This window comes from Myotis davidii, unplaced genomic scaffold, assembly GCF_000327345.1.
Source record: "Myotis davidii unplaced genomic scaffold, ASM32734v1 scaffold471, whole genome shotgun sequence".
NCBI lineage: Eukaryota > Metazoa > Chordata > Mammalia > Chiroptera > Vespertilionidae > Myotis > Myotis davidii.
Window position 1 is genome coordinate 2,152,613 of NW_006283354.1, and position 12,385 is coordinate 2,164,997.

General features: G+C 48.9%; 1 protein-coding gene across 2 annotated transcripts in view; it reads left to right on the top strand.

Annotated features, from left to right (window-relative positions):
- Nucleotides 1-4,685: 4,685 nt before the first annotated feature.
- Nucleotides 4,686-12,385, top strand: part of VDAC1 (voltage dependent anion channel 1) — an 18,321-nt gene continuing 10,621 nt past the window's right edge. The window contains exons 1-5 of one of the 2 annotated variants that reach the window (XM_006753561.2): nucleotides 4,686-4,704; nucleotides 6,105-6,177; nucleotides 6,705-6,754; nucleotides 7,509-7,661; nucleotides 7,749-7,801. In XM_006753561.2, coding sequence (XP_006753624.2) covers nucleotides 6,111-6,177; nucleotides 6,705-6,754; nucleotides 7,509-7,661; nucleotides 7,749-7,801 — 323 coding nt within the window. In that variant the 5' untranslated portion in view covers nucleotides 4,686-4,704; nucleotides 6,105-6,110. Of the gene's footprint in view, nucleotides 4,705-6,101; nucleotides 6,178-6,704; nucleotides 6,755-7,508; nucleotides 7,662-7,748; nucleotides 7,802-12,385 lie in introns of those variants that run through there. The other variant, XM_015563605.1, reaches the window with a different exon arrangement.

Consider the following 12,385-nt stretch of genomic DNA (forward strand, 5'->3'; position numbering starts at 1 on the left):
CCGATGGTGTTGGCCCCACAGACTGGCTTTCAGAGCTGGGCTAGCCTCAGGCTTGGGAAGTTGCTTTTCTGCTTTTGCACGAATCCCTGCTTGGTCTGATGTCCTCCGATAGGCTGGCGCAGTTCTGCCCTGACAAACCGCCTGGAATAATAGTGTTAGAGAAAAAGTGGAGCCCGAGGCATTACTGCATCTCTCCCTTCCCAAGAGAAATCTAGGTTAGTGATGGTGATGGTGATGATTGCCTTGTAGGTCATGGCCCTCGCAGGAATCCGATACACACTCACACAGGGCAATAAAAAGCATAACGAAGGGATCATTGGCAAAGGTGTGGGTAGAAGGTGGGACACCAGACAAGGGCTGTGGCCCCAGGGGTCCTTTGGAACGGGGAAGGGCCCCTTGGCAGGAACTGTGGGCTTGGGTAGTGGAAAGTAGTCACTGCCCACCTGGGGTCCGAGCCTGGGCATGAGTGCCCCAGCCTCACTCCCACCTTCTGCTGATGCCTCCTGTTGGCCAAACCCAGCCATAGCCCATGGATAGCAGTCCGTAAGGACCGGGTCTTGGGGCACAGAGCAGGATGGAGGAGGAGTGGATCTGGATGGGCAAACAGCGACCAGAATAATGGATTGCGGTTACCACTACCATTTATTGAGTGCTCGTGTGCCGGACATTTCTGCGTGCTCTGCCTTTGCTTGCAGCAGCTCCAGCCTAAAGATACTATTGTTTGCTCCATGTTATAGATGAGCAAAATGAGACCCTGGGAATATACGTTACCAGTGGCTTGTCCAAAGTGACGCAGCTAGGAAAGGCCAGCGCGGCCTAGAACCTCTGCAGGCTCCTACCCCTTCCCGCCGTCACTGTGTCCTGCTGCCCGGGCACCCTGATGGGCTGGGGAATGCTGTGGCAGGCTGGCTCCTGGTGTTTAGTCCTCGTCCTGGGATACCCTTGCCCTTGAAGATAATACGGTCTTTCAGCCCATTGGGTGTTACCTGTGTTCAGAAGACTTTTCCTCCCAGCTGTTCCTGACCGAGCTTTGGGGCCTTGGCCACTTGCTCCCTGTGTCAGCCATGGCAGTGGTTGTGGCTCTTTGAGGGCACGAAGGCTCTGCTACCTGATGGCTCCTCTGGAGAGAAAGGAGCGTACTTCCCTTGGGAGTCCTGGGGTGCTCGGTGCAGGGAGCAGCCCACTCTTCTCAGTGGCGCCTGCAGGCTGTCCTGCCCGTTAGGCAGCAAAAGGCTGAGAGGGAGGCTTTTGAACAAGTGCATCCGGCAGTCCTCACTTTCACTGAAGTCAGGGAGCTCTGCCCTGCTGCCTCCGGGCAGGGTGGCCAAAGTGCAGGCGGTCACCTGGGAGTAGAACGTGCCCCCTACGGGCCTTGCTTGTTCACCCTGCATCTCAGTGTGGTGGAATCTGGTAGGTGGCTTTTCCTCCTGGCACTCCTGCTGCAATAGCCTTTCAGAATGAATGTGACTGGTGGCCTTGCAAGGGCAGCGTGCCTCCATTGCAGACACATTGGTTGAAATTTTAAATCTTCTGTCCTTAACTTGAAAAAAAATCAATATATGGAAACAACTTAAATATTGAAGTAGAATAAAAAATGAAAATCTTATGTTAACTGCACTCCGTCCTTAAACCCCCTTTCCTTTCCAGAAGCAGCTCTGAGGCAGCCCCATTTGCAGATGGGCTCGATCCTTCCCCAGGCCTCTCTGTTCACTCACAAATGTGTGAGCATGTACAGATGTGTGTATGAAAAGGCGTTCCTCTAATCCAGGGGTCCTCAAACTACGGCCCGCGGCCCACATGCGGCCCACCGAAAACCTTTGTTTTTTTTTACTTCAAAATAAGATATGTGCAGTGTGCATAGGAATTTGTTCATAGTTTTTTTTTAAACTAGAGTCCGGCCCTCCAGCGGTCTGAGGGACAGTGAACTGGCCCCCTGTTTAAAAAGTTTGAGGACCCCTGCTCTAATCCCATGGAACTACAAGTTTTCTGTGACTTGCTGTTTTCATTTAACTATATCCTGGATAGCTGTCTGTGCCACCACCCATACATTCACCTCATTCTTTTTGCTTACCACATGGTGCTCCTTGGTTTGCGAGTACCGTAATTTTTATTCGTTCCTTTGCCTATTGATGGACATTCAGATTGCTTCTGGGTTTTGTGTTACAGATAATACTGCAGTGAGCATCTTTGTCTTTGCTTGCTTTGGGGACTATGGTGGGTGAGTCCCCGGCGGTGGAATTGCCCCTCGGGCTAATGCATGCCTCCATTGAGTGGCACTGCCCGTACTTGGCTCCAGGAGGGTTGTACTGTACCTAGTACTCCCATGTGGCGTGAATGGGAGTGACCGTTTTCCACACCAGTAGTTTTGTTAGCGTGTTGGTTGAGTGAGCTTCCCAGACACAGGTGTGCCATTCACTCTAACGTGGCTCCCCAGGGCCCTTAGAATAAAGTCCATGCTTGGTTCTGAGGTCAGAGTGGTGGTGCTCACTTCTGAAGGCTCTTTCTTGGTCTCAGCCTGAGTTCAGCTCTCCTCAGGCCAAGGTGGGGGCAGGGATGCTCGTTGTGGGTCCCCCAATCCCTTATCCCTGGTGGTGCTGCAGTGGGAGCTCCTGCTTCCTGGTTGTATTGTCACCTACTTAGTCCCTGTTGCCAGATATTTAATGTCTTTTTTTTTTCCTACTATAAAAACACTTTGATGCTCATTGCACATTTACTCATTAATCACCTACTATGTGCCAGGCCTTGGCATCTTTGTACACATAGCTTTTTCCATGTTTTGGATAAATTTATGCACTACAGGCTCTGGGATGCTTTGAGTTCAAGGGTGCGATTTGGGGGGTAGGTGTGCATTTGTAGGGGTATTGGAGGGGCTGGGAGCAGAGCAGCTGTCACTGTCATGCAGCTGCCAAGTCAAGGAGGAGATGCCCCCCAAGCCGGAGGTTATATAAGTGTTACACATGGGTGATATACTATCTTTCCCCTCCGAGCTTCTAGTATGGGCTGGATTTTCATTCCTGAGCTGGAGTGGAGCTTGCATAATTATGTTCAAGGTCAGCCAGGGAATGGTTGGGTAGGTAGGCTGGCAGGCAATGGAGGGGAACCAGGGACTCCTGTCTCTTGGTATGATTTATTGGTTTCTCAAAGTCATCAGTGATTGCAGCCAGGTCTGCTCAGCTGGCCCTGCCCATCCCTCACTTCCCACTTCTCCTGGGCAACTGTGCTCCGAAGGCCGTGCCTTGAAGCCATCACCCAGGCACAGACCTGGGTCCTGCCTTCCCCCATAGCCTTCTGACTTCCGCCTGTCCAGGGCTGCCTGCTTTGCTCATGTTGAGTGCTCTGCTTCGGGCTCAGCCTCTGGAGGCCGGGATTCTGAAAACACGGGGTGGATGCCGTGGGGACAGATGGTGAGCTGATGGGGGTGGAGGGAGGGCCCAGGGTCAGGGTTCAGCCTCAAGTTAGCGCAGGCAGGGAATCAAATGAGAAAGCAGAATGCTGGGTTCCCTTTCCTCCAGCGCTGGCCTGGAAAACATGAATGGAATCATTATTTCTACGATAAAATTGTTCTTGAAGTGGGTGCTGAGAACTGTGTTCAACGGCATTTTCTGGCCGTTTGCAGTTGTAAAAAGGCTGAGTTTCTCAGAGGCAGAGTGGCCTTGGGCCTTCCCTCAGATAAATGCAGCAGGAGACAGGGTGAAGGAAGACTGCACAAAAGGAAGGGGAAGCTACAACCTAGGCAGCTGGGGGCCTTTGTGCGGGGAAGCCATCCTCCTGCCCCTTGGTGGGTGTGCCCTCTGGTCCACGGGTGAGTTTGGTGCTGAGCTGGAGCCAGGAGAGCCTGGCCGCATCAGAGCCTCCTCTGCTAACCCAACTCCCTTGTCCTTGGAGGGTTATCCCCTTCGTGGCCCTGTCCTTAGGGGGATGTTCGCTGTGCGTGGAGTGTTTTTTTGACAGGTGGCTTTGCCTGTTTGGTTCTGGGGCTGAGTGATGAGAGGGCATTTGGGGAACATTAAATGGTGAGTGTTCGCCTTTTCCATGGGGAACGGGCCTGTCCAGATGTGAAAGACGCGGTGTCTGTGAGGCTGGTCGTGGAACCGGGGCGGTGCTTGGGAAGGCCCTGGCCCTGGGGCACAGGGAGGTCTTGGCTGACCCAGAGCTCATGCCACTGGACTGTTCTCCCCTTCATCCTGGGGCTGAGTTTGGGGCCCAGTTGGGGAGGAGGCAGCACTGAAGAGGGTGCTCAGTCCACTGGTACCTGGTCGTGCTGGTGGGGGTGGAGAATGTTCTGGTGGAGAGCTCGCTGAGGTGTGTCCAGGGCTGCCTCATTGCTCCTGGGAGGGGCCGTGCTGGGCCATATGCCTAGGCTGGGGTATTTTGGAGGACCTGGGCATAGTTTCCTGGTCTGTCCCTGGTGTGGGTGTGCCTATGGGATTTGTTTGGGGTGGAAGGGGAGTCTCCAGACTTGAAAGAGCCTGTGGGGACGGCCTAGAATGGCTCTTCTCCCGGGTTCTTTGTGCCCTGACCCTGGTGTGGACTGAGCTGCCCATGGTTCCGGACTGATCATGTGTAAGAAGTAACAGCAACAAGAATGGGATAGTGTAAGCAGCTCACTGGGCTGCTCTCTGCTCTGACAGCAAACTGGGTTCTGACAGAATGAGCGGAACCTCTGAAGAGAGTAACATAGGACCTGGACCACAATTTTACATTGTAAGTCTATATAGTTGTTTCTTTTGCAAAGCGCTCATTGGTTTTGTGGGCTCCCTGCAATGTGTTTGCAGTGGCCTTGCTCAGGATTGGGCCTTCGATTGTGACATTGTTCCCCAGGGGTCCCCCTTACCAGGAGCATGCCATGTCGGTGTTCATTCGTGTGAGTGAATGTGAGTTCAGGTGGGGTGCATTCAGCAGTCGGTTATTTAGGAACTCTGCATTTCACAGATTAATGGAACCATCCTCTGGTTAATTAAGTTTCTGGCTAAAGGCTTTGGGGAGGGAGAAGATGCGGAAGATGATGCTGTTTGGCGCTGGGCGTTTAATTCTGTGTACACAGTGTGTCCTTTTAGGGATGTGGTGTGGCCCGTGAGGCAAGGACTGTTTGAATGACTTGCCTTCCTTAAATATCATGGTGCCTCATAAATAAATGCTTGTCGACTGACTTCGTGATAAGCAACAATCCCAACTAGTACTTTGATAGTTGGTTTTAAAAAATAAAGTCACGTTGGTGCTCACTAAATGTTTGAATTAAAATTTTGGGGGGGAGATGGGCTTGCATGGCCTTTCATGTGAAGAGTTGCCTAAGGTTCACTCTGTTCTCTGTGAGGAGTCTGATACTCTAAAAGTGGGTTCCTCTAAAGTGCAAAAGTTTTGTGAAAAGTTGGGTCCATCCTGGCACATATTAGATACACTATAAATATTTGTTGAGCCCTAGCCGGTTTGGCTCAGTGGATAGAGTGTCCGCCTGCGGACTGAGGGGTCCCTGGTTCGATTCCGGTTGAGGGCACATGCTGGGTTGCGGGCTCGATTCCCAGTGGGGAGCATGCAGGAGGCAGCTGATCAATGATTCTCTCTCACCATTGATGTTTCTATGTCTCCCTCTCCCTTTCTCTCTGAAATCAGTGAAAATATATTAAAAAAAATATTTGTTGAATTAAGGAAATCAAGACCCATATGGAAAATAGGTTGCCATGAAAAGCTCTGATTTCTATTCTGGGGATTTAATGCTCTAGCACCTGAAATTTTGTAAGACGATATCTTTTATTGGCAAGAGATCTGCAATTCAGTAAAGTAGCTGGCTCATGACAATTAATTCATTCAGCAAATATTTACTGGCTCCTACTATACGCTGGGCCTGTGCTCGGCTGGGCTGCCGAGGAGAAGGGGTCTGAAGTCAGGCTATCTGCTGTCAGCAAATGCCTACTGGGTGTCTCACACTCTGGCCAGAAAAAGGAGCATGAGACAGCACAGGCTTCTGTCCACCTGAGAGAACAAGGCACCTGGAATTCGGCGCTGGTGCTTTTTATTGGTGGTTCATTATATCTAATAATTTTATTAATGGAAAACTAATTTCCATAATTATCAGTGTATTTATTCTGGTGGTTCTTTTATTGTAGCAGAAGATGGCTGTGCCTCCGACGTATATTGATCTTGGCAAGTCCGCCAGGGACGTCTTCACCAAGGGCTATGGTGAGTATTGCGTGGGGCGGCCTCCCAGCTCACAGACGGGATGGGCATGTTTGGGATTTTGCCCATCATAGAGAGACCTGGGTCAGTCAGCTCTCAGATCTCTCACACCCAGGAAAAAAAGATCAGCTCCCTGTGGCTAGGAAGGCAGTTTCGGTGGTGCACCCAGTAGGGGCAGCCTCATGAGCTGCTGCAGACAGGTGGACATGCTTGTTCTCTCTCCCAGGTGTGCAGCAGCTGTGGATGCTGCCGCAGTGGAGAGCGAGTTCTAAATTTAGCCCATCCTTAGGCATGTGCCCACGCGGTCACGCACCTTCTTCTCCGACTCTGCTGGCAGCGCAGGTGGGGGCCAGGTGTGTGCCTGTCTGCCTGCTGCTGCGCCATGGCAGCTGAGCTCTGCACCCAGGCAGGCGGCCGTGCCGACGGGCGCCCTTGGCACTCATGCCACTTTGAAATTGCATAAGGGAGGCAGAGATGCTGCTCTCGGTTACTTAGCTAACCTATTAACAGTTACCATCTTCTTTCTTTAGGATTTGGCTTAATAAAGCTTGAGTTGAAAACAAAATCTGAGAGTGGACTGGTAAGTTGTCTGACCCTCATGGAGCATGGGTGTTTATTGTAGATCAATAAATAACTGCTGTGTTCTGGGTGCAGAGTCCAATGAAGGGATTTTTTGTTTGTGGCAGTTTGTAGTTGTCACACTTACTGCATCCTCTGTGGAATGGGTGGCCCAGGGGAACCGTACTCATAGGTCCTTAGGTTGGCAGCTGTTAACACTCCCAGGTATATGGGGCAGGTGTCAGTTTTATTTTAAAATTGATCTGTACTTAATGCCACATAATTATTTTAAAAAATCTTAGTAGCCTGTTTTAGATTGTGCTTGTGGTAGTTGCTGGAAGGAAGACGTTCTGGGGTTGAATTACTGCACCGTCAGCGTTAGCTCAGTGCTTTCTTGCTTTACGAGGCTGCAGGCAGAATGGAAGGAGCAGTGCCTTCCTGCACAGCAAGCGTGTCAAACTCGCGGCCTGCAGGCCGCACGCCTCGTGTATTTGGTCATTGTTAGCCTTTGAGTTTGACATGCTTGCTGTACAGACCGAGTTACTGGGGAGGAAGGACGCTGTCTGCTGATAAGGAATCACCCATAGGTTCTCTTCCTTAGCAGGTTCCTTTAGCCCCCTCTGTTCCTTGCATATCTAAACGAGTTACAGCATCACCTTTAGCCCTGCACATGCAGGGTGTCCCCTCCTGCATAAAGGGGCACAGTCTGGTTAGGGTTGGAAGGATGTAAAGTGAAGTGCTGATACGCAGGTTGTGACTCTCTGTCTCCTTCAAAGGAATTTACAAGCTCAGGTTCAGCCAACACCGAGACCACCAAAGTGGCAGGCAGCCTGGAAACCAAGTACAGGTGGACTGAGTATGGTCTGACATTTACGGAGAAATGGAACACGGACAACACCCTAGGCACGGAGATTACTGTGGAAGACCAGGTAACCTGCGAAAAGACAGTGTTGTTAATTGGCATCTGCTAGCCTGCCTCGTGACTAAACCTACTGGCGAATTTCTTTTCCGTTCAGCTTGCACGTGGACTGAAGCTGACCTTTGATTCATCCTTCTCCCCAAACACTGGGTAAGAGTCTCATCTGTTTTCTCTGCAAGGACACTTGGCTGTGTTTTATAGTAAGATTCTGCGCTGTAATCGTTCTGGCCTCAGCCGCGGAGGCTGAAGGACTTCTGGTCCCGTTACACTCTGGTTCATGCCAGTGAGGCTGCTGGTAATGCAGGTGGCCGAGGCGCAGGGCAATGGGCGGCACCTGGAAGCAGGGCTAACCGATCTCTGGTGCCAGACCCATTTTTCAGGCCTGGGCCCTCTCCCCGCGTCCTAGGGACACACAGTGTGTGGGCTTAACTGCAAGGTGGCTCCTGAGGCTACACTTTTAGCCCCAGGCTCTCCAGCCACAAACAGATTAGGCTTGATGGTCACTGGCACATCAGGAGGCAAGATGGTGTGTTGGCCGGCCTCACCTGCTGGGCACTTTTCACAGTGGCTGGAATCGCTCTCTTCTAGAATACACTCTTGTTTTTCCTGCCCCGAGCAGCAGGTCTCCCAAACCTGGGGAAGGGTATTTTGCATGCTGATAGCAGGCTCAAGGGCATGTACTGAATTTCATATTTTAGCTTTAAAAAATTGAGGTAAAATATGCCTACAAAATTTACCATCTCAACCATCTTTACGTGTACAATTCAGTGGCATTCTGAATTCCTTTTTTTGCCATTCCATCTTTTTTTAAAAATTTTAATTTATAATTCATTTAAAAAATTGATTTTTAGAGAGAGAGGAAGGGAGAGGGAGAGAGAGAAACATTGGATCAGCTGCCTCCTGCACATCACCCACTGGGGATGTGCCCGCAACCCAGGTACATGCCCTTGACCGGAATCGAACCTGGGACCTTTCAGTCCGCAGGCCGACGCTCTATCCACTGAGCCAAGACGGTTTTGGCTATTCTAGTGCATGGGATGATGCCCGACCAACTGAGCTGCACTAGCCAGGGCTTGCCATTCCATCTTATTTTCTCCTTTTTTCTTCTCTTCCTTTCCCTCTGACAAGTGGTGTTTGGTTTTTTTAATATTAAATGTATTGGGGTGACATTGGTTAGTAAGGTTATTTAGGTTTCAGGTGTACATTTCTATGATACATGATCTATATATTGCATTGTGTGCCCACACCCCAAGTCACGTCATTTTCTGTGTCTATGTATTTGGCCCCCTTTACCCTTTACTACCCACAACCCCTTGACAGGTGTTCATTAGAGGGAGAATTGGCTGAGTTGAGACACTGTACAGGGTGCAGGATGACTACAAGGGGCTGGGTGGACAGGGCTCCTGCCTCTGGAGGTCATAGTCTTCTTATAAGTTGGTTGTGGATGATCTGAAGACCATTGGCTAGGAGCTGAGTTGACTCTTGTTCTTATCTTTGCTGGAGTTTCTCCTGCAGGAGTATTGGCTTCCTGCTGGTCCACTTCCTGTCTCCGCACCCTGCCCTGATGGGAGAAAGGGCCCGAGGAAGCCTCTGATAGGATAAAGGGCTGCTGGACCTGCCCACAGGCTTGACTTTGCTGCCTAGTACTTTGCCCCCTGCCCTAGGTGGCACACTTTGGAATTAATAAGGGATTTCCTACCACCTTTGGGAGTTTTGCAGAGTTTCTGGGTCCTGCAGTAATACACATAAGAGGGAAGGTTTTTATTTAACTTTTTATTTCAAAATATCTTATAGTTAACATATACAAAAATGTATATTCTTAGACTCTTCACCCAGCTTCTCCTAATGTTAGCATCTTACCTGACCATAAGGACCAGAACCAGGAAATTATGTTGCTGCTGACCACCTGGTGTCTTATTTGAGGTCCGTGATCCAGTTGAGGGAACTGCATTGCATCTAGTTGTCAAGTCTCCCTTTCTCTTCTAATCTGGAACAGTCTTTCTTTGTCTTTCGTGACCTTGACACCTTTAAAGAGGACTGGCCAGTTTGTAGAATTCTTCAGCTTGGATTTGTTTGATGTTTCCTCGTAGTTAACCTCAGGTTCTGCAGTTTTGACAGCCGTAGAAGTGCTGCTGTGTTGTGTGATATCAGGAGGTATATGCATGTCAGTATGAGTCACTACTGGTGACACGACACGGACTTGCATCACTTAGTTAAAGTGGTGTTTGCCTGGTTTTTCTATAAAGCTACTATTTTTCTCTTGGTAAATAGTAAGTATCTTGTGGGGAGATACTTTGAGACTATGCTAACATTCTGTTTCTTACACTTTGACTCACAAATATTAGTATCCATTGGTGATGCTTGCCTGCAACAATTATGGTTGGCAAATGGTGATTTCCCATCATCCCTTCTGCATTATTAATTGGGATTCTACTGTGAGGAATAGCTTAGCTTTCTTTTCCATTTATTTATTTTACCAATTATTTATTTATATCAGTATGGGTTAGTGAAATTTTATCCTATGGGTTATAATCCATTACTGTTATTTATTTATATTTTTAAATTTTTTTAAAAAATATATTTTATTGATTTTTCACAGAGAGGAAAGGAGAGGGACAGAGAGTTAGAAACATCGATGAGAGAGAAACATCGATCAGCTGCCTCCTGCACACCTCCTACTGGGGATGTGCCCGCAACCAAGGTACATGCCCTTGGCCGGAATCGAACCTGGGACCTTTCAGTCCGCAGGCTGACGCTCTATCCACTGAGCCAAATGGGTTAGGGCCATTACTGTTATTTTATTACCCATATTGCCCCCAGATATCGCCATTGGGAGCACCTTCAAGTTGACATCCTATGTATTTTGGACAAGCCTCTATCATTTTTCTTTTTGAGTACTTCTTCAGAAGATATTCCAGACTCAGCTGCTTCTTGCTCTTCCCTAGTCATGCTATCAACCATTTCTCCAAAAATCCTTGGTTTCTTTAATTGAAGAAGGGTGTTTTGAAACGAAGATTGTGGGTGCAAGGTGTACACATTCTATTAGGCATCTGAGGAAAGTTTTGATGACATGCATGTAGATTGGAAATGAAGCTGGCTTTCCAAAGTGCCTGAGGGTTATAGTCTGGGAAAGCATCCTGGCTTCCATGAGGAGCGGAGTGTATACCACATCTGGATGAGGCTACAGACTTCCATCTAGGGACCAGCACCCACACTGAGTACCTAACACAGGTACAGCCAGCTCATGAACCACAAATCAGGGTCATGCCTTTCTCAGGTACTTGTCAAATTAGCACCACTGTTTAAAGAGCGAGCAGTGGAATGCTTCCTTAGATCAGAAGCCTGGAGAGAAACCTGAGTCACTGCCCCAGCACTGCCCATTCTCCGGGGACCTCGTGTCCTTGGCCAGAACGTAGGGTGACACTGGAGGTGCTGTGTACACTGTCGGGGCAGCTGGAGCACACCAGTGGTCAGAGGCCCTGCCCCAGGCCTCACACTTTGTGGTCAGCAGCAGCTTTTCACCTAGTTGTTACAAGATGCCCACTTCTTACATTTCTTGGTCTCCCTCTCTATCTAAATGTCAGCTCCTGAGCAGCTGTCTTTTCATCAATCATCCTACACAGCCTGGTGCCAGATAGATGCTTGGCCCAAATCCAGGTTTCTTCCCCCAAAGAGCAGACACACCAAATAGGTTTGAGCTTTTCTTATCGAGAGATAATTGGTTTGGTGGTTATGCCTTTCCTTCAAAGCTTGTGAAAATGTGCAGAAGCAACTTCAACGAAAGTTGCAGGTGTCAGTGTCCATTGGGAAGGGTGTTGGCCTTATTTTCAACTATGACCTCTGGAATTCTTGTCTCATTGAGGACTTGGGACGTTTAACCTTCACATTTTTTTGTTATGAAAAAATTTAAACACACAAAAGAATTCAGAAAAATATATTAAACCCTTATCATGTTCCTATCATCCAGCTTTAAGAATCATCAACCCATGTTTTCTTTATGCATCCATAATTAATCCCTCCCACCTGCAGATTATTTTGAAGCAAATAATATATCACACAATTTCATTTGTAAATATTTTAATACTAGAGTCCCGATGCATGAAATTTGTGCAAGAGTAGGCCTTCCGTCCCCCGTCTGCTGGCACTGGCTTCCCTTTGGCACCCGGGACCTGGGCTTTCCCCGCAGCCCGAGCTTTGTCCAGAAGGTTGTCTGGAAGGACATCCATTCTAATTAGCATATTACACTTTTATTCAGATTCCTTTTTACAAAAGCATAACTATAATATTATTACATTGTAAAAAAAAATCACAAGGGGAGAACCAAGATGGCGGCATAAGGTATAAACCTGTGCGTGCTGCCTCCACAACAACATTGAAATTACAACTATAAGACAAAACAGCTATCATCCAGAACCACGGGAAAGCTGGCCCAGTGGAAGTTCTACAACTAGAAGGAAAGAAAGAAGCGCATTGAGACTGAGTAGCAGGTACAGAGGCGCCAAGAACAGAGGTATGGGGGCGCACACGAGGCGGGCTGCAACTGGATGTGCGGTTTTTTTCAATCGGAAAGGGATACAAGCTCTCGAATGCACTGAGCTCGTTTAAGGCGAGATTCTGAGTCCCAGACTCCTACGGGGAGAAACTGGACTGTCTTGCAGTGGGTCGGAAAGCGAGGGTGGCTTTCTCGCAGAGCTGCTCACAGGGATCCTTGTTGCTGTGGGGGTGTGGGACTCG